This window comes from Scyliorhinus torazame, chromosome 1, assembly GCF_047496885.1.
Source record: "Scyliorhinus torazame isolate Kashiwa2021f chromosome 1, sScyTor2.1, whole genome shotgun sequence".
Lineage (NCBI taxonomy): Eukaryota > Metazoa > Chordata > Chondrichthyes > Carcharhiniformes > Scyliorhinidae > Scyliorhinus > Scyliorhinus torazame.
Window position 1 is genome coordinate 185,488,777 of NC_092707.1, and position 27,701 is coordinate 185,516,477.

The 27,701-nt window shown below is 48.2% G+C and overlaps 1 protein-coding gene across 1 annotated transcript in view; it reads right to left on the reverse strand.

The window, feature by feature from the left end:
- csmd2 (CUB and Sushi multiple domains 2) overlaps positions 1–27,701 on the reverse strand; it is a 995,459-nt gene that overhangs the window by 66,148 nt on the left and 901,610 nt on the right. Inside the window, exons 55-59 of the mRNA XM_072502405.1 lie at positions 22,773–22,949; positions 20,842–21,021; positions 8,814–8,987; positions 742–915; positions 54–127 (exon numbers count right to left, since the gene is read on the reverse strand). Of these exons, the coding sequence (XP_072358506.1) occupies positions 54–127; positions 742–915; positions 8,814–8,987; positions 20,842–21,021; positions 22,773–22,949 (779 nt within the window). The remainder of the gene's footprint in view (positions 1–53; positions 128–741; positions 916–8,813; positions 8,988–20,841; positions 21,022–22,772; positions 22,950–27,701) is intronic.

Here is a 27,701-nt window from a genome sequence, read left to right on the forward strand (position 1 = left end):
CTGGTAAATACTGAATTACATTTATTTGGTGTAACTGTGTCTGTACGACTCACCTGGTAACCTTGGGAGTTGTTCTGTATTCCAAAAATGGGTACACCTGGGTCAACACAAGTGGTGTGTGTTGAATCTTGAGAGAAACAAACATGAGGTTAATGTGCCCTTCAATGTCATCCAATATTCAAATCAAACTTTGAAAAAGAAAAGCGTAGGAATAAAGCACAACAATTTTTAACAGTTGTGCTGTAACCTGGCAAATTTGGAGCTTGCAACAAAACTGTAGGGTACTGCAACTTAAAAGACTAAGAGGACACAATGGTAAGGGGTGGAGGAGTGAAACTTGAAGAATGGGGCCATACAGTTCCCTTCCTGCTTATTGAATCAGTAGCCACCTGGCACTGCATCAGAGGAAGTGGGGCGGAGACGAAAGAAAGTCATAAGACAGAGGTTACTTCTCAACATTGAAAATCATAGGTACATGCTTTTTACAAACATTATTGGATTGAGAGACTCACAGATGGGAGGCAAGAAACAAAGGAAGACTTACTTTTACACAGTGCCTTTCACATAGACTGGATATCTCAAAGCACTTAAAATATAACAAAATGTTATTGGCGGGCACATTGGACAATCAGTTTCTGCTGGTGCCTCAAACTTAACAATATGGTCCAGGCAATATTTGATCTCCAAGTTTACTCCTTCACTGAATAAAACTTTTACAGAGAAACATTTCCCATCATTTACCCATGCAGGTTGGCTGAGTTCCACTCCAGACACCATCAGATTGGCAAAATCTTCGGGACGACCCCACGAGTACCAAGGGTGGATTACAGTTGAAGAAAACTGCAGATTTGTATGTAAACCCTCGATCTTCTCGTCTTCCTTGAGCTGGAATTCCTGGGTCTCCGCAAAACACAGCTGGAGTAGTGAAGTGACAAACAAAGACAAAAATCCATACTAAGAAAATGCAATCAACTGAGATTCTCATCTTTGAAATTGTACATTGGGCTATCATTAGGTCATGGTTGGGCTAAGAAATATATAATAATAATCTTTATTAGTGTCACAAGTAGGCTTACATTAACACTGCAATGAAGTTACTGTGAAAATCTTCTAGTCGCCACACTCAGCACTTGTTCGGGTACACTGAGGGAGAAATCAGAATGTCCAATTCTCCCAACAAGCACGCCTTTCAGTACTGTGGGAGGAAACCCGAGCACCCAGAGGAAACCCATGCAGACTCAGGGAGAACGTGCAGACTCCTCAGAGACAGTGACCCAAGTGGGAATCGAATGTGGGACGCTGGCACTGTGAAGCAACAGTGCTAACCACTGTGCTGCCGTGGCACCCCAGTTATCATCCTGCCTGTCTTAACCATTGATCTACCAGGGCTTTCACTTTAAGCTTGAGCTTAGGAAATGGAGCTGACCACAAGGGGAGTGGAAGATACGAGTCTGAGAGGGGCTCTGATTCTAATGAGGAACATCTACTAAAGTACAGAGTTGAAACTTAAGCTACTCCCTTTGTAAGGGTCTAATAATCTGTCAACCCGTGCTTCAGTGTCTCATTTGAAGACCATCTTTAGTGCCCTAGACAGTGTAAAGGTTGTGCGTGTCATTACAAGGTAAAAGTAAGCAGAAACAGACAGTCAACTCATGGTAGCTGCTCCATCCTGAAAATCCTCCAGTCTTCCATCACAGCAACCAAGTGGTTCTTAAATGAGTCAGGAATTTTTTTCTTTCCCACATTAGTCTGAAATTTATTCTATGAGCTGATCATTCTTTGCGCCAGATTCCTGACATCAGTCCAAATTGTTATTCTGCCAGTTTGAGATAGCCGCCCTTTGTTCTGACATTCTGATTTAATTTGAGGTCATTTTTCAGATTTACCTTTTACCATTATACATCCCTCAGTGAGATTCCCATTATGCTCGTGTGTTTTTTCTCTTCTATTACTCCACATACTTTAGCTTTTATATGTTATTTAATTCCATAAATGAGTCTTAGCTCTCTGCTGTCTCAAAAGTATTCATTAGAAAATATATAGGCAAGTCCCAGCTTGCCAGCTCAGGAAAATAGATAGAAAACTTTCCGTAAATTTCTTCAGCTGCTGAATTCATCATGCATTTCCCTTGGAGATTTCTTCTGTCTTTGAGAAGTGGTATCAAAGCACAGCAGACATCAACAAGCAAATTTCTTGAACAGTAGATATACCAATTAAATTCCGGAAAGAACAAAGTGAATGAACACATTCTTTGAGCCTTGCTATAATTTTGTCATTAACTTTTAAGCACACAGCTTTTTAAAAATATATATTTTCCAGCTGTGGGATCTAACTGGCTTAGACCATTGCATTGAAGGTTTCAAATCCATTCCTTGATTTGGACAGCTCAACTTATGTAAATGCGAACTCTTGGAGATGTTCGACACAAATACTTGTCAACTCAAAAGGTATTTGCTGCCTGGCTTGCACATTTAATGGAATGAATCACACAGCATGTTTGCATTTGAATTATGTGCCATGTCCTAACCTCGAGTAAATTTGCCTAGGGATAACTGAACAAACATTTGCATTAAGTTAGGATGCGGACTTTCTGACCGTAGCTGTGTGTGTTGAATTAAATGGGCTATCCCAACTCAAAGTCCATAATAATACTTCAATTTTGTAATAATCCAGTCATCCTCTTTCAAGACTCAATAGCCAATAGTCAATAGCCAAGTCCCTCAAGTCACCCAGAAAATAGTTTTGCTGTTTATCAGTGCCTCACCATGAGTGCTCTGAAAGACATAAATAGCCTTTCAAACCCATACTTGATTGAGAGCATTCTGCAAACATTGTTCCGTGGCTGCATGCACAAACCATTTATCTGCCCTGGTCCTGATCCCGTTCCAATGCCTGAGAAAGGGTTCATTTGTACAATGGAAGCAGTATCACTAACAATGCTCTGAGCCTCCTGCCCTCCAAGGACACCAGAATTTCAACGAGATACCCTGCTTTGCTGTCAGGGCATCCACAGAACTTTAACCTGTTGTCCAAGTTCATAACTTAAAGTGCGGATGTATTATAAAGTTCTCCACTGCTGATTTGCTACTTCCTTAATGGCAACTACCATTGGGATATGAAATTATTGGACCTACGTGGCCATTATAAAGCAAGTTCATCTGCTTCAGACAGGCATGCTGAGCTGAACTGGCAGACATTCTAGTGTAACCCAGTGTAGTTGGTGTGAACAGAGTACCTTTAACAAAGTTTAAAAATATGTAGGGCAGAATCTATCGGCTGCTTTACGCCCAAAAGGCAGCGTGGTGTGACTTGGCCGGTAGATGCCGGGAGATCCCTCTTCCGGGATCTACCCAGCTCGCCACGCCTCCTGAGATCTAACGTGATTTTGCAAGATGTCGTGTTGTGAACCCCGCCTATTGGGGGTGGGATCACTTTTTAGCAAATCTGCACATTAGAGTGAGACAGATCAATTAATTGAATTTAAATTCCACCAGCTGTCATGGTGAGATTGGAGCCCATGTTCATAGAGCATTAGCCTGAGCCTCTGGAATATGGGGACAGTGACAATACCACTGTGCCATCGCTCCCCCAACTGTGGTTTGATGCAAACCATGGCACGAATTATTACTGGTAAGTTGCACTCTCACTTCTAAAGTCATGTGTGGCTTTGTGCTTCCTCTTTATCTGAAATTCTTCAGACAGGTCACATGTGAGCTGAAAGCACAAATGCAATTATCATCCAAGCTGGATTCATGTGGAGGCATTTTGTCATGAACCGACAAACATGGAGGCGAAATCAGTAAACAATGCTTAACCAACAAAAATAAACAGCTGTCGCCAACCGTTATGCTTCAGACCTGTCAGAAATGGCCTCCTAGGGCTAGAAATGTGCCATCATATATCATTCCGATCGATGTATGGAGGCTGAGAGACATGTCCTGCCCAACAGCACTGTGTCTGCTTCTCTTTCTCTCCCTCCCATTGGATCCTTCTTCAGGCATCCATAATTATTTCAGGTGCTGGCAGGGCTGGCGGCTCACGACACGTATCAATCTGCTGCAATCCACTCAAAGTTGATGGTATTTATTCCTCCCCAATATGTCAGGTGTTGTCAGCTGGTTATATCACCATGCAGAGTAAATACTTTAACCAGAATTTTCCCAGCCCCTCTGCCTCCCCTCCCCACTCCTCCACCCACCCCCACACCCCCCACTCACAGACAGGAGGCCCCCCCCCCAATGGCAATTTGTATGGCTCACCCGGCCTGCAGCTGGGGAACCCGGGCGGGGAGGGGGGGAGGGGGGATCGACTTGGACTGGACTGGAAGATCCCGCCAGTAGGAAGAGCCGGAAAATCCCGGCCATTTTCTTCGATCAGAAATTGCTCAGTTTAGGAAACAGCTAGATTGGGCCACTGTCCTGGTGTTTGGTTACTCGTGTATAAGACCTCCAAGAATTGCTCAGAAGTTACAGGTGTCATAGTGTTGGCACTGGGGGAGGAATTCTCCCCCCCCCCCCACCGGGTGGGAGAATCGCTGGGGCGCTGCGCGTGTCCCACCCCGGCGCCCGCACGCGATTCTCCCACCCCCCTCCCAAACCGGCGTGGCGAGAATCACGGCTGGCTGCTGGGAGAAACGGGCGAGCGGCAATTATCCGGCCTGGATGGGCCGAGCGGCCTGCCCAATACAACGGGTTCCCGCCGGCGCCGTCCACACCTGGTCGCTGCCAGCGGGAACAGCGCAGGGATGCTGGGGCGGGGGGGGGGCCTGTGGGGCGAGGGGGGGTTCCTGCACCGGGGGGGGGCCTCAAAAGGGGTCTGGCCCGCGATCGGTGCTCACCAATCGGCGGGCCGGCCTCTCTGAAGGAGGACCTCCTTTCCTCCGCCGCCCCGCAAGATCCATCCGACATCTTCTTGTGGGGCGGCCTCGGGGAGGACGGCAGCCACGCATGCGCGGGTGACGTCATTTACGCGGCGCCGGTTTTACGCGGCGCCAAGGCCTGGCGCGCGTAAATGACGCGACGCCGCTCCTAGCCCCCCGGGGGCGGGAGAATAGGGGGCTGGGAGCGGGCTCCGACGCCGGAGTGAAACATTCCGGTTTTCACTCCGGCGTCGGCACTTAGACTCCCGATGGGAGAATTGCGCCCTGGGTTTCTGAACAGGAGTAAATCTGTTATGCCGGTGAAAACAGAAACTGTATATGAAACATCACAGATATCAGGGAATGGCTAAAGGCCAAAAGTGAATCATTAAGCTTGTGGGAGCACTTTCCTTTTGTGCCTTAGCTAAATTAATCACGACTCATTCTGGATGATCTGTAGGCACAGTGGGGTGTACAGATATTTTGGCAGTCGCATCACATCATTTTATTCTATTGTTTGCTGAGCGGTAGCTGTTTCTTTTCCTGGCATCAGCATTATATTTTGGGGCTTAACTGTGTGAATGTTACTCCTGGGATGAGAAACAAAGTTGAAGGCACAGCAGAGATCAGAGACAGCCTCACTAAATCCCAAGACGACTACTGTTGACACACACCAGTGACAGCTACCAAGTCCATGACACCCATGAGCTGGATTTTAGGCCAGCTAAAATCATTTCCTTTTTTTGTGCCATGTAAGGACATACTTGATCGTCTGTGCACAAAGTGAATACTTAAAGATTTTATACTTGAAAAATAAGGCTGTTACAATTACATAATTTATTCAGGTGGAGTTCCCAGAAGATGGAAAAGAACAAAGGGGAGAAGTTTTAGCTAGCAGTTCAGCACTAGAAGAAAAGAAAAATGTAAATTTATATGTGTTGCTCATGGCCTCTGGACATCCCAAAGCTGTTTACAGCTAATGAAATACTAATTGGAGTTAATGTTGTAATGTAGGGAGCATGGCAGTAAGTTGTGCGCAGGGAGCTCTCTATAAATATTAGGAATACCACCTGATCCATGAAATGTATATTGAGTGTAATGTTATCTTCTTGAGGCACATCCTATTTTTCCCCATTAAGTCAGAATTTGGTTGGGTTAGAATAGAAAGGGCAAACATTAGAGGCGGGATTCTCATACCCCCCGATCGGTCGGAGAATCGCCAGGGGGGCGGCGTGAATCCCGCCCCATCGCTCCGACGCCGGCTGCCGAATTCTCCGGGGCCAGTTTTAGGGTAGGGATCACGCCGCGCCGGTCGGGGGCTGTTGGCAGCGGCCCTCCCGGCAATTCTCCGGGCCCCAATGGGCCGAACGACCGCCCGTTTTCGGCCAGTCCCGCCGGCGTGGATTAGACATGGTCCATACCGGCGGGACCTGGCTTGGAGGGTGGCTAGCGGAGCACTCGGGGTGGAGAGGGGGGATCCGGCCCCAGGGGGGCCCACCGATCTGCGGGCGAGCCTGGGCCATGGGGCACTCTTTCCCTCCACGCCGGCCTGTGTAAGGCTCCGCCATGGCCGGCGTGGAGAAGAAACCCCCTGCACATGCGCTAGAACACGCTGGCGGTCCTGCGCCAACACATGCCGGCCGGCAGAGGACCTTCGGCGTCGGCCTAGCCTCCGGATCTGCGGAGGATTCCGCAACTTCCAGGCAGCCCGACGCTGGAGTGGTTCTCGCCGCCCTTTGGCGCCGGTACGGGCCGTCCAGCCGATTCCGGGAGAATCACGGCCTAGTTAATCATCAACAGAATGGGTTAGATTACAGATTTTTGGTACTAATGAAATAAAAAATTAACAGCAGCTACGTATGCAAAGCCCGAAACGCAAGGGGATGAGAATTTATGATCCTTCCAGTACACGCCCATGGAAAATCTGGCAGGAATACAGCAGAGGGCTGGAAATTAGACTGAGACTCATCTTCATGGGACTTTATTCGGGCTGGAGCCTCAGTCAGTCCCAAACGAGGTTTCTCATGGTCATAGATGGGTGGGCAGCAGGAGGGGGCTCCCAGGCTGATTGTTTTGTCAATTATTCCATCCAATAATGGCCCAACTCCTCAGTGTACATCTCAGATAGTTTTATGGTTACTAGCTAAGGTTGTGACTAAGCTCTATAAGTAGAGTTATATTGTCGCAGTCAGACATAAACTTGTTACTGGGAATACACACAATGCCCGCAGATCCATTGTTCTTCAGGACACTCCTGTCACTCGAGTTGTTTGCCCATTATAGAGTCTGATGGTCTCTTTGTCTGTCAATGGGAGGTTAGTTGCATATCAATAACATGGTTCTGTTCTTTTGTATTAATGGGAGTGGGCAATCAGCCAAGATAACGATGATAGGTTCAAGTCTGGAAACTCAAACCTTTGTTTAAGGTGCTGGGTGGAGTTTAGAGAGAGAGAAGGAATGCAGTTTTGAACAGTTACAGAGGAGAAGGTTTTGGAAATCGACCGAGAAGGTCATGAAAGTTGCCATCGGGGGAGACTTTGGAAAAGGGTTCAGAACGAACGTCCCTACCAGAAAAAAGATTGCTTTGTAAATGCCAGCATTGCCTTTGTCTGCCTGCAAAAGTGGCAAGAGGGCTGCATATTCTGTTACAGTATGGTTTAATGGGAACTAGTGTGTTAAGGTTAATAAACTGCATGTAATCTGTTATTGCTCGGGTTGTAGTTAAAAGTTTTTTAAAAAAATTATTTTCTTTTGTTTTAATAAGGTTTATTTATAAAATAACCAAGCCCAATTTCTTATATTATCACTCCTGGAATGAATTGATCTTCCCACACATTCTTAAAGCTTTCAAACATGGCTCTGGTTCAGCTTCTTAGCCACTGTTGAGAGCTAACGTAGCATCCATAATACACAGCGCTATTTGAAAAGGAGCAGGGGTGTTGTCCTGGCCAATGATCAGTCCTTAATCGACACTACCTTAATCACCAAAACACACTTTCTGGGGCGTCATTCTCCGACCCCCCGCCGGGTTGGAGAATCGCTGGGGGCTGCCGTGAATCCCGCCCCCGCCGGTTGCCGAAGTCTCCGTACCGGATATTCGGCGGGGGCGGGAATCGGGCCGCGCCAGTTGGCGGGCCCCCCCGCTCGATTCTCCGGCCCGGATGGGCCGAAGTCCCGCCGATAAATTGCCTGTCCCGCCGGCGTGGATTAAACCACCTTTTGAATGGTGGGACAAGGCGGCATGGGCGGGCTCCGGGGTCCTGGGGGGGGCGCGGGGCGATGTGGCCCCAGGGGGTGCCCCCACGGTGGCCTGGCCCGCGATCGGGGCCCACCGATCCGCGGGCGGGCCTGTGCCGTGGGGGCACTCTTTCCCTTCCGCCTCCGCCACGGTCTCCACCATGGCGGAGGCGGAAGAGACTCCCTCCACTGCGTATGTGTGGGAAACTGTCAGCGGCCGCTGACGCTCCCGCGCATGCGCCGCCCGGGGATGTCATTTCCGCGCCAGCTGGCAGGGCAACAAAGGCCGTTTCCGCCAGCTGGCGGGGCGGAAATTCCTCCGGCGTCGGCCTAGCCCCTCAATGTTGGGGCTCGGCCCCCAAAGATGCGGAGCATTCCGCACCTTTGGGGCGGCGCGATGCCCGGCTGATTGTCGCCGTTTTGGGCACCAGTCGGCGGACATCGCGCCGTTTCGAGAGAATTTTGCCCCTGGTCATTTACTTAAATACTGTTTTTAGGGGCTTACTGTGTTCAAATTGGCTGCTGTGTTTCTAATATCACAACAATGACTACACTTCAAAAGTGCTTAATTAGTTGGAAAGTGCGATGAGACCTTTTGAGATCATGAAATGCACGCTTAGTTCTTTCTTTCTGCTCCTGGCCTGCGTGTGAGTAAAGCTGGGGGCAGGTGTCAGAATTGTTCCTGGTATAGGATCTCGCATATTGATTATATACTTACGAAAGCACTGAGGTATCTCCCCAACCCAGGTCCCATTCCCCTCGCAGGTAAGCACAGCAGGTAATGAGAGCTGGTATCCCTCAGTACAGGTGTAGCTGATGCTGGCTCCCCAGCTGAAGTCTGTTCCCATTACAATTCCATTGAGGATTCTGGGAGGAGGGCGACATGTGATTGCTGCAAAAGAGCATAATTCATTAGAAACTCCAACTGCTTCAGTAACAGGACATTCACACTCTAGACCATTCAACTATCAACAATTCATTATCTTTTAATGAGAGAACCCAATGCCATAGGAATAAAGTGCTGCCTTACAAAGGGTGCTATCCTTTGGGTAAGACTCCACCCCAGAAGGAAAGAGGAAACTTGCCCTTAACTCACAACAACAGAGAATTGAACAAGGATTTGAAAATCAAGTGGGATATGAGAAAAAGCAGAAAAAATGGGATTAGAGTACTAAACTTCAGTTTAGAAGTAAGCATGATTCAATGCTTAACATTCAAGGAAACAAATTACGACCTCACAATCCTGGAAACATCCCAGTCACTTGTCTCAAAATCCTCAACTTCCTTTCAAACTCAAATTTTACTGAGTTACACATTGTCACATGTGGATTTACCAGTTATTTACAGATCATTAGCTAACTTGACTTACAGTCCAGTAAGAAGTCTTACAACACCAGGTTAAAGTCCAACAGGTTTGTTTCAAACACTAACTTTCGGAGCACTGCTCCTTCCTCAGGTGAATGAAGAGGTATGTTCCAGAAACATATATATAGACAAATTCAAAGATGCAAGACAATGCTTAGAATGCGAGCATTTGCAGTGAATTAAGTGTTTATAGATCCAGAGATAGGGGTAATCCCAGGTTAAAGAGGTGTGAATTGTCTCAAGTCGGTACAGTTGGTTGGATTTCACAAGCCCAGGCCAGATGGTGGGGGATGAATGTAATGTGACAGGAATCCCAGGTCCTGGTTGAGGCCGCACTCATGTGTGCAGAACTTGGCTATAAGTTTCTGCTCGTCGATTCTGCATTGTCGCGCGTCTTGAAGGCCGCCTTGGAGAACACTTACCCGGAGATCAGAGGCTGAATGCCCTTGACTGCTGAAGTGTTCCCCGACTGGAAGGGGACATTCCTGCCTGGTGATTGTCGCACGATGTCCGTTCATTCGTTGTCATAGCGTCTGCATGGTCTCGCCAATGTACCACGCTTTGGGGCATCCTTTCCTGCAGCGTATGAGGTAGACAACGTTGGCCGAGTCGCACGAGTATGTACCACGTACCTGTTGGGTGGTGTTCTCACGTGTAATGGTGGTATCTATGTCGATGATCTGGCACGTCTTGCAGAGATTGCCATGGCAGGGTTGTGTGGTGTCATGGTCGCTGTTCTGAAGGCTGGGTAGTTTGCTGCAAACAATGGTTTGCAAATGCTCGCATTCTAAGCATTGTCTTGGATCTTTGAATTTGTCTATATATATGTTTCTGGAACATACCTCTTCATTCCCCTGAAGAAGGAGCAGTGCTCCGAAAGCTAGTGATATCGAAACAAACCTGTTGGACTTTAATCTGGTGTTGTAAGACTTCTTACTGTGCTCACCCCAGTCCAACACCAACATCTCCGCATCTTGACTTACAGTCATAAGCTTTTTATAATAGAATTTACAATGCAGAAGGAGGCCATTCGGCCCATCGAGTCTGCACCGGCTCTTGGAAAGAGCACCCCACCCTAGGTCAATACCTCCACCCTATCCCCATAACCCAGTAACCCCACCCAACACTAAGGGCAATTTTGGACACTGAGGACAATTTATCATGGCTAATCCACCTAACCTGCACATCTTTGGACTGTGGGAGGAAACCGGAGCACCCGGAGGAAACCCACACACACACGTGGAGGATGAGCAGACTCCGGACAGACAGTGACCCAAGCCGCAATCGAACCTGGGACCCTGGAGCTGTGAAGCAATTGTGCTATCCACAATGCTACCGTGCTGCCCAGAGAGTCATCATTAACTTTGTTCAGAATGAGTTCACATTAAGTGAATGTTTGCAGTGGGGTCACTAGTCACAGCCAGACCATTTTACTTTTCGAATTTTGCTAGCCAAGATACATTAAAATGCACCTCTCACTCACTGCTTACTTGGTCAGGTCCTGTTTAATATTCTAAATCACCCCTTCACATTATTACCGAGCAACTCAGCAGAGATCCCAATGGCATTTGTTTGATGTTTCTATTCATATTATTTCATTGTAAATAGCACGGGGACCCAGAACAGATCCCTGCAGGACCTTATCAGCCAAGGGAAAACTCAATTGATCCCTCTCCACAAAGAAAATCAGAGGATAAGGAAAATTTACATCTGGAAATGCCAAGGTAGCCACTGAATAGAAGCACCTGGACTGGTTGTTTCCAGCGAAGCAGCTTCAAAAATACAGCAAATGGGCAAAAGTCTCTGCAAGGAGCACAACAGATGTTGATCATAAAACTGCCAAGGGCAAAATTATTTGATGCAGCCTTCACTGATGAAATGAATATATTAAAATGCAAATTTCATTTGTCTGCAGCACAGGCTCAATAATTAAAAAATACAAAAATAGTTCAATGTAATTCTGAAAGCCAAAAAGCCAATTTTGAAAGTGATCAATCAGTTCATCCCTTTTGTTGGCTGATTCCATTCCGATAAGAAAAATACAATCAAACAATGACACGAAGCACCTGCTCCCATTTCAGCAACAACTCGCATTTATGTGGTGCTTTTAATGTAACAAAAACAGTCTTAAGATCTGCCATCTTAGCATTATCCAACAAAACTCAACACCAAGCCTCATGATGAGATAGTACCAAAAAACTGAGGCAAAGAGCGCAAATTTAAGAGACATCCTAAAAGGAGAGAGAGGTACTGAAGTGGAAAGGTAGAGGGAGGGAAATCCAAAGATTAGGGCCTTGGTATCTGAAGGCACGAATGGTAGAGATTAGACATAGAATTTACAGTGCAGAAGGAGGCCCTTTGGCCCATCGAGTCTGCACCGGAAAGACCAACCCACTTCAGCCCACACCTCCACCCTAACCCCACAACTCAGTCACCCCACCTAACCTTTTTAGACACTTAGGGGCAATTTAGCATGGCCTACTCACCTAACCTGCACATCTTTGGGCAGTGGGAGGAAACCGAAGCACCCGGAGGAAACCCACGCAGACAAGGGGAGAACGTGCAGAGTCCGCACAGACAGTGACCCAAGTGCCATAATATCCACGCATCTATATAATGAGATGCAGACAGGCAGTGATTGACACACAGGAGGACCAGTGAGCACATGGCACTGTGCAGCCCATCACCAGACAGGACACTACCACTATAAAGCCAGAGGGCACTAGGTTTCCCGCTCTCTCGGGACCCAGCCACTGAGACAGTCAGAGTCCACGAGCTAGCACAGTGCAAACACCATGCGGTAGCTAGTAAGTCTGCTCAGGCTAGTACTAGGTCTCCAGTCAGTTCAGTATAGTGTCAACCCACAGTTAAAGATGTATGTTAGTTCTATCGTTCAATAAAACTGTGTTGGATCTTCTACAGTGTTAGAGGTCTGTTTCTCGCATCGCTGCATCAAGTGCAGTCCATACCGAACCGACCTGCCGAACACATCATGGTACCACGGAATTATATTGAAAATTGACGGACCTACGTCGAGTGAATCAGCATTTACCAGCAAGCAGCCATCTGGTGACATGGAAAACATCCAGCCTCCTCCGCAGCTCCGCATCTCCGGCAACCTCGGTGCAAATTGGAAGCTCTTCAAGCAAAAGTTCCTCTGGTACATCGAGGCCTCCGACCTCGAAGCAGCATCAGATGCCAGGAAGATCGCGCTATTTCTCTCCACCGCGGGGGACCACGCCATCCACATCTACAACTCCCTCACGTTCGCTGACGGCAAAGACAAAACAAAAATTCAAAACAGTCCTGCTGAAGTTTGACAGCCACTGCGACATTGAGGTGAATGAGAGCTTTGAACGGTACATTTTCCAGCAAAGGCTTCAGGGTAAGGATGAACCTTTTCAATCCTTCGTGACCCATCTCCGCATCCGAGCGCAGTCATGTAACTATGGCTCGATGGCTGATTCCATGATCCGGGATCAGATTGTCTTCGGGGTCCACTCCGACTCCCTTCGGCAGCAGCTCCTGAAAGTCAAACAGTTGACCCTCTCTGTCGCTATCAAGACGTGCATTGTCCATGAGCATGCTAAGAATCGTTACTCCCACATCTGGGTGGCAGAAACTGCGAAGCTGGCCTCCCATGAGGCAGAAAGGGTGCAGGCCATTGCACAAATGCAGGGCCTGAGCATCGAGGAGAGTGGCCGTTTTGCACGCTTTTCCTGGATCCCTGTGCATGCGCGCCACGACCGAGTGGACAATGAGCCCGACAACCCGACTGCGCAGGTGCGTACGTCGACCAACCGCACTGCGCATGCGCTATGGTGCATGGAGCATGCTGACGTCGACGTCATGACGTGTCCGAATTGTGGCTCCGCCTATTTAAAGTGGCAATGTCTGGCAAAAGGATGCCGGTGTCTAGTGTGGCAAGCTTGGCCACTACGCAGCCCTTTGCAGATCTGCTCCACCGCTCAGTAGCCAGCGATCCCAGCTGCGGCGAAGAAGTGTCCGCTCAATACAACAAGGCATGCCAGAGTACGATCCCGACAGCCCGACGGTCCCGGATGCTGAGTGCCTCAAGTCCCCATACCACGTGGGCATCATAACTACACATGCGCCGCCTTCCACCACACCTATGCAACGCCTCTTGATCCTCAGTGTGTATCCCGACGACAAGTGGTCTGCTGTCCTCGCAGTGAACAAGGCCCGCATCCGGTTCAGACTGGACACCGGCGAACCTCATCTCGAAGTCCGACCTCGACACCATCCGCGTCAAACCAAGCATTCTTCCACCGGCCTGCCAGGTCCCTGACTACAATGGCAATGCCATAGCTGCCAATGGCTTGTGTCAACTGGGGGTATCCAATAAGGCGATCAAGGCGATGCTGCGGTTTGAAATCGTCGGGCCTGACAGAGCATCTCTGCTCGGTGCTCGTGCCTGCAAGCTCCTGAACCTGGTTCAGCGAGTCCACACCATGTCATCATCACCGGCGACGGCCTCGCCCGATGGAAACTTGCAAGCCGACATAGATGACATCATCACGTAGTACCACAGCGTGTTCGATGGAACGGGCACGCTCCCATACTGATACAAAATCCTGCTCAAGGCGAACGCCACTCCTATAATTCATGCACCTCGCCCGGTGCCGGTGCCCCTCAAGGATCGTCTGAAGAAGCAATTACACGACCTCCAAGACTAGCGCATCATATCAAAGGTCACAGAGCCCACACACTGGGTCAGCTCCATGGTCTGCGTCAAGGCAGCTTCGCATTTGCATTGACCCTAAGGATCTAAACCGAAACATCATGAGGGAGCATTACCCGATACTAAAACGAGAAGAGTTGACCAGTGAGATGGCTCATGCCAAATTCTTTACTAAGCTCGACGCCTCCAAGGGTTTTTGGCAAATACAACTGGATGCATCCAGTCGCAAGTTGTGCACGTTCTACACCCCGTTTGGTCATTACTGCTATAACTGGATGACTTTTGGCATCATATCGGATGATGGAGGGCATCGAGGGAGTGTGAGTGTACGTTGATGATGTCATTATCTGGTCCACAATACCCCAGGAACACATCGCTCGCCTCAAGCAGGTATTCCAAAGAATCCATGAACATGGTCTTCAGCTCAACAGGGCCTACTGCTCATTTGGTCAATCGGAGATCAAATTCCAAGGTGACCACATTTCGCAGCAGGGCGTACGGCCAGACACCGACAAGGTCTCGGCGATCAATGCCATGAAGACCCCGGAGGACAAAAAGGCGGTCCTCCGCTTGCTCGGAATGGTCAACTTCCTCGGGAAATTCATTCCCAATATGGCATCCCACACGACATTCCTCTGCCATCTCGTAAAAAAGTCGACGGAATTCCAGTGGCTGCCCACGCATGAAGAGGAATGGCACGAGCTGAAAGCGAAACTCACGACAGCCCCGGTCCTAGTGTTCTTCGACCCAACCAAGGAAACCAAGATATCAACTGATGCAAGCCAGGACGGCATTGGGGCGGTGCTCCTCCAGCAGGGTGACTCCGCGTCCTAGGCTCCAGTGGCGTATGCCACCAGAACCATGACACCCACTGAGCAACGGTACGCTCAGATTGAGAAGGAGTGTCTGGGCCTCCTAACAGGGATAGTCAAGTTCCATGACTATGTTTATGGCCTGGCGAAATTCACGGTAGAGACGGACCACAGACCTCTAGTCCACATAATCCAGAAGGATTTAAACGATATGACACCTCGGTTGCAGCGCATTCTTCTAAAGCTATGCCGCTACGACTTCGAACTGGTCTACACGCCAGGTAATCATAGAATTTACAGTGCAGAAGGAGGCCATTCAGCCCATCGAGTCTGCACCGGCTCTTGGAAAGAGCACCCTACCCAAGGTCAACACCTCCACCCGATCCCCATAACCAAGTAACCCCACCCAACACTAAGGGCAATTTTGGACACTAAGGGCAATTTAGCATGGCCAATCCACCTAACCTGCACATCTTTGGACTGTGGGAGGAAACCGGAGCACCCGGAGGAAACCCACGCACACACGGGGAGGATGTTCAGACTCCACACAGACAGTGACCCAAGCCGGAATCGAACCTGGGACCCTGGAGCTGTGAAGCAATTGTGCTATCCACAATGCTACCGTGCTGCCCACTGATCATTGCAGATGCCCTGTCCAGGTCCATTACCACACCGCATGAACAAAGTGACTTCATCTGCCACGTAGAAGCCCAAGTGCAGTTGTGTGCCTCGAACCTTCCGTCCTCCAACGAACGGGTGGTCCAAATTCATGAGGAGACAGCCAAGGATCCTCTGCTGCAGCGCGTGATGCCGTACCTTACCAATGGCTGGCAGAAGAGACAATGTCCCCAGTTCTATAACGTCAAAGACGACCTGAAGGAGGTGGAGGGAATCCTTCTGAAACTCGACAGAATTGTAATTCCTCAGAGTATGCGAGCTATGGTGCTGGGCCAACTCCATGAGGGTCACCTTGGGGTCGATAAATGCCGACGCAGAGCTCGGGAGGTGGTCTATTGGCCGGGCATCATCCAGGACATTGCCTACACAGTCCTCAACTGCCCAACCTGTCAGAAGTTTCAGCCAGCTCAACCCAAAGAAACGTTGCAGAAGCACGAGATCATGACCTCTCCGTGGTCCAAAGTAGGTGTAGACCTTTTCCACACCAAGGGGCGTGACTACATACTCCTGGTCGACTACTTCTCCAGTTACCCAGAAGTAGTGAAACTGTCCGACCTCACGTCGAAGGCGGTAATCAAAGCCTGCAAAGAAACGTTCGCCAGGCATGGGATACCGCTCACGGGAATGAGCGACAACAGTCCTTGCTTTTACAGCCAGGAATGGTCTGACTTCGCACAGTCCTACAACTTCCGCCATGTTACCTCCAGTCCCCACTACCCGCAGTCAAACGGGAAAGCCGAGAAAGGGGTCCACATTGTAAAGCAGCTGCTGTGCAAAGCTGCAGATTCAGGCTCCGATTTTAACCTGCCGATGCTGGCATACAGGGCGACCCCACTGTCCACTGGATTGTCTCCAGCCCAGATGCTCATGAATCGCACTCTGAGGACCACAGTTCCAGCCATCCACGTTCCCGACCTTGACCACCTCACAATCCTACAGAAAATGCAGCAATCACGGGCCCAACAGAAAGCCACGTACGATGCCCATGCCACGGATCTGCCCGAGCTGGCCCCAACTGATCATGTTCGTGTCCAGTTGCCTGAGGGCGGCTGGTCAGCAACAGCTGTTGTGCTCAAACAAGTGCCCCCAAGATCATTCCTTGTTGCATGGCTGATGGCTCCCTGCTACGGCGCAACAGACGGGCACTGCGAAGAGCTCCACACCCGCTACCTGACCGGTGTGCCCCACCGCCTACGATGCCTCCTCCGAATGTACCCGACCACGAGGCCACCGACCTACCAGCAATCCTGCCGGTCCATGCACCCACTGCGATGTCAGTGATCCCGCCTCTCCAAGCGCAGGCGGCTCATAATCCGCCTCTGTGGCGATCAACAAGAATTCGTCGCCCACCACACAGGCCAAATTTATAGACTGAGCTTTTGTACATTTTTGTGACTTCACCAATTGGACCTCTGTAAATATCGTTTCGTTTGCCATGTATCTGCACTATCGCAACCTTCCCATGTATATACGTTTGTTTAGACATCTTTCTGTATATAGTCAGGCACATATATATATATTTATAAGCATCCACACCTTAGCATTTTTTTTTTTTAAAAAGGGGGGAGATGTCATAATATCCACTCATGTATATAATGAAGTGCAGACAGGCAGTGATTGACACACAGGAGGACCACTGAGCACACAGCACAGTGCAGCCAATTACCAGACAGGACACTACCACTATAAAGCCAGAGGGCACTAGGTTTCCCGCTCTCTCGGGACCCAGCCACTGAGACAGTCAGAGTCCACGAGCTAGCACAGTGCAAACACCATGCGGTAGCTCGTAAGTCTGCTCAGGCTAGTACTAGGTCTCCAGTCAGTTCAGTATAGTGTCAACCCACAGTTAAAGATGTATGTTAGTTCTATCGTTCAATAAAACTGTGTTGGATCTTCCACAGTGTTAGAGGTCTGTTTCTCGCATCGCTGTATCAAGTGCAGGCTACACTGAACCAACCTGCCTAACACATCACCAATCAGGGAATCGAACCTTGGGACCCTGCTGTGAAGCAACTGTGCTACCGTGCTGCCCATTAAAATCAGAGATAAGTGTAAGTGGTCCGAAGTGGTGGAGCGCAGAAACTGCACGGGGATGTATAGGAGGACAACGTTTCAGAGGTAGGGAGAGGCCAGGCGGGGTTTGTAAATAAGGTTGAAAATTTTAAATTTTAAAACTGAGGTGTCTCTTTTCTTCTTTCTCAAGCTGCTTTCCTCACCCACTAATGCTTGATTTTTTCCCCATCAGTTCTTGCTGCCATTCTTCTTCTCCCCTCACCCCTCACTCCCCCCAGTTCATACTGTCAACTTTCTCCAACTCCTTTGTCCAACTCAAACTGGCACCTTCTCCTCACCTCTACCCGATTACACTGGCCCAGGTGATTGAACGACTTGTGTTGTTTGCAGGATTTCTGAGACCAACACCTCTGGAAGGATGAGGGACAGATTTTCCTCAGCAAACACATGGGACCGATCTCACCAAATGGGAACAAAGTCCCACAGCGAGCACATTTAACCACGTGTTTACCCGGTGCTCGCAGCGCTGAGAGACACCACACTATCTAACGCCCATCCAGTTAGATACGGCGCCTCAGCGGGGAACGCGCGACCGAGGCTGCACTCAGCCCTGTTTTCTGCACTGAGGAGCTCCGCTCGCCTGAATTCCACAGTGCAGCGAGAGATTGGGATACCATTTTTAAATGGTGTCTCAATCTCCTGATCTTCTGATACGACCTCCCCTCTGCACCTGCGCAGTGCACCTCCCTGACCCAATCACCGTCGAACACAAAATGCCAGCTTGGCACTGCCAGTGTGGCACACTGGCAATGGCCCTGCCAGCTGGATGTGCCACCTGGGTACTTTGTCAGTGCCAGGCTGGCACCCAGGTGGCACAGCCAGACTGCAAGTGCCAGGCCACCCTGCCAGAGGGCAAGCACCTGGGAGCATCTGATCCCCCCAGGAGACCCCCTCATGAGTGCCATTCTATCTGGTCCCCATTTGCGGAGACCTGCACTGAACGGCACTTGCCCGAGGTCTCCAAGGCGATGTGGATAGATCCCAACACCTTGGTTACCTCAGTGCACTGCATATTAATGCGCGACCAGCTGTCTCACTCTAATATGCAGTTTTGCCAAAAGGTGATCCCACCCACAATGGGCAGGCTTCACGTCACAATATCTTGCAAGATCGCGTTAGATATTGTGAGGCACAGCGAGCCGGGTAGATCCCGGGAGCGGCTTTTCGAGTGCAGCATGGCCGATAGATCATACCCATTGTCAATAATTCTCTGTGTAAACATGCAGGCACAACACACTGGTCACAGAGGTGACAGATTGGGACCATTTACTCATAGCTATTTTACTTATTACAATCCCTCTGCCTAAATTAAGAGCAGCTTATGTTGAACCTATGTTTTAATGTTTTTAATTAAGCCTGATTGGATATTTGATGGAAGTAAAACTTCATAAATGGTGTCCTTCCTTCCTCTGCACAGAAATCATTAAAAAAGCTCAAACCCCTCTGCTTTCTCTCTTTAATTGCATGAGAACGTGTAACTAGGTGAGAGATAGTGGTCCAGGGGCTGGGACCGGGTTAGCTGTGGCTCCCCAATGACAGGCACCCTGGTCAACCATTGGCACTGCGTACACACCAAGTCCATTGGGAAGAGGGCCTTACTCCAGGAAGCTGCAGTATCAGCAGCAACATGAGATCCTGAAGATTCAGAGGCACTGGTGCTCGCCAATGTCACAAGAGCAGTTACAGTGAAGGCAGCTGGTATTTCTGTTGGTGTTGCCCCTTGTGCTGGTGGTAGTATGGCCTCTGCTGTTGACTCTCCACTTGCCTGGATGAGGACAGCTCCAACAACACTCAAGAAGCTTGACACCATCCAGGACAAAGCAGACTGCTTGATTGCTACCTCTTCCTCAAACATTGGCTCCCTCCACCACCGACGAACAGTGGCAGCCACGTGTGCCATACACAAGATCACCAGCAGGAACTCAGCAAGGTTCCTTAGGCAGCAGCTTTCAAACCCATTCCTGCTGCCATCTTGAACGACAAGGGCAGCTGATACCTGGGAACCCCACCACCTGGAGGTTCTCTCCCACCCGATTTGGAAATATATCACCGGTCCTTCACTGATGCTGGTTAAAAATCCTGGAATTCCCTCCCTAATTCTGTTTGTGTACCTACACCTCATGGACTGCAGCGGTTCAAGAAGGCACCTGACCACCATCTTGTGAAGGCCAACTAGATATGGGCAATAAATGCTCGCCTAACCAGCGATGCCCGCATCCCATAAATTAATAAAATAATTAGTCTCTCTATGGCCATGGCTGGAATTCCTCAATGGCTTCCCAACTCTAAAGAGCCCCTCCCACTGTCCACCTGCCTCAGTGAGTCTGGTGAGTTGCTTACAGATCGAGAAATAGGTTGGAAATCCACAAATCAGAGCTGAAGCACTTTGTACTTACCTTGTGAGCAACCTAAACAACTTCATTTTTACTCAACAGATTGAGGCGGGTTTTTCTGCTTGCCTTCATTGTTGTCCCGGGAAAGCCAGAAAAGAATCATGTCATGATCGTGACTCAACTCAATTTCGGAGACCTTCCCAATCCACACTTCCCCACCCCACCGACAAGCAGCATGGGAAGGTTATGTCCACTGTTACTGCCAATGTTGCATGAATACACGGAGAAGAGGTTCAAAAACCAACAGCAGGTCAAACCTGAAATAAACACTGACCTCTCCCCTGAGAAACACAAAAAGAGTTTTTCTTTAATTGACTTAAACAGCTATTAACAGCAGGATTTCTTTCTTCGTCTTTCTCTGTTTTTTGTTATTTGCTTTTTAGCACTTCACCCAAGGGAAGAATAATTAAGGAAGCAAGTAATTTTATGATAATGATCATCATTCTCAGTAATTTATTCATTTCTCTAGCATGAGAGAAATATACCCTTGGCTGTTCAACTCAAGTCTTTAAGTCAAGAGTCCAATGTGCGACTGTTCTGTAATTAGAGTCACTGCTGAAACCGTTCATATGTGAGGAAGCCTCTTAAATAACCATAAGTAGACAATTAAAAATGAAGTTGTGTTTGGAAGAAAAAATGTTTAATGGATGATCCTAGAGTTAGGATCACAAGCCAATTAAGACCCATGTCTGTCTTGCATATTGTCATAAATGATTGACTTACATCTGCAGGCTGGTCTGCTTCCATTCCAGGTTCTGTCTTTGGTACAAGTGAGGGAGGAATATCGCAACAGATCCATCGTGTAACCGGGCATGCACTGGAATATCACTGTCTTGTTGTAGCTGTAGTCAGTGCCGATTCTGATCCCATTAGCTGGTAATCCAGGGTCGCCACAATTAATCACTGCAAGAGATGAGTCAGCTGAGTACCCAGAATACAATGCATTTTCATTTCTCCCATGCGCAGGCTGAGATGGCGTGCACTCCAGCGGCATTGCTCTGTGCCAAAACTATTTCTCACTTACTGCAGCAAAGTGAATTCATAACATAGAATCTCTAAAGTGCAGAAGGAGACCATTTGGCCCATCAAGTCTAATACTCTGAAAGAGCAACCTACCCCACATCTTTGAACACTCAGAGGCAATTTAGCATCCAATCCACCTAACATGAACATTTTTGGACTGTGGGAGGAAACCAGAGCACCTGGAGGAAACCCAGGTAGACACAGGGAGAACATGCAAACTCCACACAGTCACCCAAGGCCAGAACTGAACAGGGGTCCATGGCTCTCTGAGGCAACAGTGCTAATCACTGTGCCACTGTACTGCCCTTCCTTATGCCAGTCACGCTGTCTAAGGAAGGCATTCCATTTGGGCCTGTTTTGTGCACTTTATGGCCAGCAGCTCACGGTCTGTTATTGACAGAAGATTGGAGTATGCTGACCCACACTCAATTCAGATTTGTTGCAAAATCAGAAAGAGCTTGAGGAAAAAGGGAAATTTTTTCAGCATTTAACTTCCATCACTCATAATAATTTTAATTTTTATTATTGTCACAAGTAGGCTTATATTAACAATGAAATGAAGTTACTGTGAATATCCCATAGTCGCCACAGTCCGGCACCTGTTCGGGTACACAGAGGGAGAATTCAGAATGTCCAATTTACCTAACAAACACGTCTTTTGGGACTTGTGGGAGGAAACCGGAGCACCCGGAGGAAACTCACGCAGACACAGGGAGAATGTGCAGACTCCGCACAGACAGTGACCCAAGCGGGAATTGAACCCGGGAGCCTAGCGCTGTGAAGGAACAGTGCTACTCTGCCGCCCTCACCACCCTCTTCTACGCCATATGACTTAAGAGAATATGAATCAAATGTTATTTCTGCAATTCAGAAATAAGAACAGAAAAGGGTGGAAATATCCAGGAGATTCCATCAACAGCTGGAAGAGAAACACTCCATGCTTTCATCAGTATCAAAATTCCCCCTTCAGATATTGATATTTCCAGTGTCTTTGTTTTATTTTTAGTTTGATACATATCAAGTTTTTCAGAAATAAAGGAAATTCTTATTGAGAAAATTAAGAGTGAGAAGAGCTTTTAAGGCATAAGCAAAGTAGATAAGGTCAACATTTGCTGAAATAGGTTGGACTATAAGCTGTGTTTGCATAATTTTAAAATTCAAGGGAAACTGCAGCGAAGGACAAAAAACAGCTGATTGAAGCTCACAAGCAGCCACTTACCATCCGGTGTCTGTAATGAAATGGGAGCAGTGTTTTTTGATCCAAAATTGACATTTTCCTTCCTCCCAAGTGTCACTTTCATAGTGTATAATGGTGTGATTTAATTAGTGCTGCATCATTTATGAACCTGACTATCTTTCATTCCCAACATGCAACAAGAATTGCTGGATGGCTTGCCAAATCTCTGCCTGTCGGAGGAAAGCTTAGACTGGAACAAACACTTTCCCTGGTGCAGGTTAGGCATTCTCCCCCTGCTTTGCTCCCCCTTTATTTTAAGAAGAAGTGCTTAAAATGCCCCGCATTGCATGTATAAAACGACATGGCAATACATCATTGTAGCTCAATATTAGTTTCAACTTCGATATGTACACCACGCTGCCACATGAAGAGAAAATGGATATAAAAAGCTGACCTGTGCATTGTGGAAGAACACTGGTCCAGGTCCCATTCACAGTACAGTGCCTTGTTAGCAAACCAGTTGAATAATAGCCTTCCCGACAGGCATAGGTAATGGAACTCGAAAAGACCAATTTATTGCTGTACACGATCCGAGCGTTGGGTGGCGTTCCAGGATTGCCACAGGACACAGCTGCCAATGGTGAAAGCAAAATGACAAAAACTTGGATCCATAATTCAATGACATTATAAAAGGGATCTCCCACAGAAGTCACATTTATTTCTCTCCGGTGAATTGTGAGTGATTGGTGTCTCAGAGTCTAAAGAATTAGTCGAAACTATGTATGCCAAGTACGGAAAAGGCTAAACTTATTAAATAAAAGGACAAATGGACACCAACCAGCAAATAACTGACCTCCAAGTTCCCCATTTTCTAGTTGATTGTTTTCTCCCCCCCTCCATTGCACAATCCACAATTTATTTTAGTTATTTCACAGAAGAGGGAGCCATTGGCTAGGCCAGCATTTATTGTCCATCCCTAATTGCCCTCAGGTAGTGGTGATCCACTGCTGTCAACCATTGCAGTCCATGTGATGTCGAAAGTGCTGTTTGAAAGGGAATCTCAGGATTTTGGCCCAGTGACAGTGAAAGAACAGTAGTGTAAGCTTACTTGTGACACTAATAAAGATTATTATTATTAGGTCAGGATGGTGTGTGACTTGATGAGTACCTTGCAGGTGATGGTGTTCCCATGCACCTGCTGCCCTTGTCCTCCTAGGTGGTAGTGGTTGCGGGCTTGGAAGGTTCTATCAAAGGAGCCCTGTTTTTCTTTTTATTATTATGATTGAGTTGCTGCAGGTCATCTAGTAGGCTGCTCCTTCTGTGTGTTGGTGGTCGAGGGAAAGAATGTTTCAGATGACGGGAGAGGTGCTAAACAAATGGGCTGTTTTGTCCTGGATGGTGTTGATCTTCGTGAATGTTGTCGGAGCTACACTCATCCAGGCAAGCTCTGCAGTCCTGCCGCATCCAATCGTGAATGTTTGTGGAAAATTAGACAACTCACTGGAGGAGAAGGCTCCAGAAATATTCCCATCCTCAATGCTGGGGGAGCCCAGCACATCAGACAGAAGTGCCGAATGGATGACACATCCCAGCCTCCTCCGGAGGTCCCAGCATTATAGATGTCAGTCTTCAGTCAATTCGATTCACTCCACATGATATCAAGAAATGGCTGAAGGCACCGGATACTGCAAGGCTATGGATCTCAAAAATATTCCAGCAATAATACTGAAGTCACATGTTGCAGAATTGTCACACCCCGAGTGAAGCTGTTTCAGTACAGCTACCTCACTAGCAATGTGGAAAATCGGCCAGTACACAAAAAGCAGGACAAATCCAACTCAGCCAATTACCGCCCCATCAGTTTGCTCTCACTCATCAGTAAAATGTTGGAAAAGGTCATAAACAGTGCTATTAAGCTGCACTTGCTTAACAATAACTTGGCTTACTGATGCTCAGTTTCAATTCCACCAGGATCACTCAGCTTCTGATCTAATTACAGCCTTGGTCTAAACGGGGACAAAAGAGATGTACTCCAGAGGTGATGTGAGCGAGACTCCTTTTAATATCTGGGCTGCATTTGACCAAGTATGGCATCAAGCAAAAGTGCAGTCAATGGGAATCTGGGGAAAACCCTCTATTGGTTAGAGTCATACCTAGCACAAAGGAAGATGTTTGTAGTTGTTGGTCAGTCATCTCAGTGCCGGGACATCACTGCAGGAGTTCCTCAGGGTGATGTCCTGGGATGAACCATCTTCAACTGCTTCATCAAAGACCTTCCTTCCATCAGAAGGTCAAAAGTGGGATGTTTGACCATCTCCAATAAGAGAGAAGCTAACCATCATGCTTTGGCATTCAATGGCATCTCCATTGCTGAATTCCCCACTATCACCATCCTGGGGCTTACCATTAACTACAAACTGAACTAGACTATTCATATACATACGATTGCTCCAAGTTAAGGTTAGAGGCTCGGAATCCTGTGACGAGTAACTCACCTCCTGACTCCCCAAAGCTTGTCCACCATTTACAAGCCACAGGTCAGGAGTGTGTTGGAATACTTTCCACTTGCAGCTCCAACAACACTGAAAAAGTTTGACACCATCCAGGACAAAGCCCACTTGATTGGCACCCCATCCACAAATGTTCACTCCACACACCACCAACTCACAGTGACAGCAGTGTGTACCATCCAGAAGATGCACTACAGGAACTCACCAGGAACTCCTTAGGAGCACCTTCCAAACCCATGACCACCTACCATCTATAAGGACAAGGGCAGCATACATACGGGAACACCACCACCTGGACGTAACCTGGCAAGCCACTCACCATCCTTACTTGGAAATAGATCACAGTTACTTCACTGTCACTGGGTCACAATCCTATACCTTCCTCCCTAACAACACAGTCGGTGTTCTTCCAACACAGGGACTGCAGTGGTTCAAAAAGGCAGCTCCATCACCTTCTCAAGGGCAATTTAGGATGGGCAATAAATGCTGGCCTAACCAGCAATGCTCACTGTGAAAGGATAAAAACAAGTATTTCAATACACTTCTGATTTGCACCTTGTACGTGGCTTTTCCAACATGCCTCAGCTTATGTTGAACAATTACATAAGGTAAAGACCTTTAGCCACTGAACTATTTCAATGACAGGAAGGGATTGTATCAAAGAGTGGACTCCATTCCATGTTGAATGTTTCTCACTGGAGATCAGATTGGCTTTGCAGTTATAAAATGCTCATCAATCTTACCCCAAAGTACAAACTCTGGTCAGGCTTGATTAAAGCCACTTTATCAACATCAAATCAGAGCACAGCCAATATTCCATTAGTACCTTTCTGTAAAACGCACATGAGGATGTACCGAGAACTGCAACAATAAAACTGATGCAAGTTACAACATCAACACTGACAAACTTATTGCTATTTCACTCGTCACATGATACCCTTTCTGATTCCTTTAGAGTGTCTGGGGTCAGGAACCATTACACTTGCTCTGGACTGTAGTTTAGTCGGGCAGCATGGTCGGCACGGGCTTGGAGGGCCGAAGGGCCTGTTCCTGTGCTGTACATGTCTTTGTTCTTTGAGGAGTCAAGTCCCTCCTCACCTCTTTGGCCCTTTAAAATGGTACTTTCTGCAGGACCAAGGATTTATTTGTTGTCTCGTGCATTCTCTCTGTGCCTTCTGAATGCTGCATTCCTGAATGTCTCTCTCTCTGTCTGTCTGTCTCTCACATACACACACTGCTTACTGCTGCTGTTTGACAGATTTTAATCAATGATTTTCTTCACATTTATAAAGCACCCTTTTGCCCATTTCTGTGAACGAAGATGAAATCTCTTTTGCTAAATGGAACTGACACATTTACCTATTGCATCTTCTAATTACTTTTATAATCTCCAGCTCCAGGCTTCTTTCCAAAACAATCGTAGGTGAATTAATTCTCACTGCCTGCATCTCGGAAACCAGAGATTAAGTTGTTTACTCTTCATTGAGAGGAACCCTCCCCCCCGCTCCTCTCCTATTCGTTCTAGTAGATGCTACAATTCAAAAATAGTCACTGATTTATAAATGTTGCTCTATTTTACAGCAGGTAATTTTCAAGTGCTCCCTGCTATAGCTGTTTCTGCCTCGCAGCACCTTTGCCAGTCCAACTATGTTAGGAACACAGAGATGAGGAACACAAACCTGCTGTCTCTGAGATCATCATCTGTACCACTTACAGCCATTTGGACAAATCGCCTGGTTTGTCCCTGGCTTTTTATTGGTGCACATGTAATAACTGATTAACTGGAAATCAGCCAAATTTTACCGACAAAAGGAGACTAGAAGCTCAGATAATGAAGGGGCAGATTTGAGATAATTTTTTAAAAAACTAAACTGTCAGATGGAAAGGCAACGCAAACGTGGTCATATGTTCTGCAAACACTGATCAAGAGATGTTGATGGTAAATTGTAAGTAACTGCAGTGGCAGACACCGAGGGCGGGATTCTCCCAGCCCTGAGCTGGGCCCGAGAATCCCCACGACCGGGCGACACCACCCCGACGCGGCACGCGATTCTCTGCAGAGCGGAGAATTGGCGCCGGCGTGGTTGGCGCGCCTCCGATCGCGGTCCGCTCTACGTGCCCCCCCCCTCCCCTCCCCCCGCGATTCTCCGGCCCGGATGGGCCAAGCGGTCGTAAGAAAAGAGCCGAGTCCCGCTAGCGCCGTTCTAACCTGCTCTGAGCCGGCGGGACCTCGGTGTTGAAGGGTCGGGTGGCGGCCTGTGGGAGTGGAGTCCTCTGATATGGCATGGCCCGCGATCGTGGCCCACCAATCGGCGGGCCGGCCTCTCTAGCTGGGGGCCTCCTTTCCTACCCGCCGGCCCCTGTAACACTGCGCCATGTTGCGTCGGGGCCGGCGCGTTGAGGGAGGCCACTGCGCATGCGAGTATCCCGCGGCGCACAGTTCGCGCCGGGATCGGCAGCTGGACCGGCGCAAACCGCTCCAGCGCCGTGCTGGCCCCCTGTCGGGGCCAGAAGTACTCCTGGAAGCGGCCCGTTCACGCCGTCGTAAAACGCGACGGCATTTACCACAGCGTGGACACTCTGCCGCGGGATGGGAGAATCCCGCCCCATGAGTGGTGATTTTCTCAACTGAGGGACAGAGAAGATGGGGTTCAAGGAAGGTGAGGTACCCTCAATAATGACGCTTAGAGATTAAACTGTAAAGAAGGCTTTATTAGACTAATAACCATGCTAGAGCTAGAGACGAGAGCTGACTATTACACAGACCATGAGGCAGCCCTTTATGTATGGCTCCCAGATGGGCGGAGCCAGAGGTAGAGTCCCCAGGGTTCCAAGCCCGGTCTTAAAGGGGACATCACCTTACATGATGATAA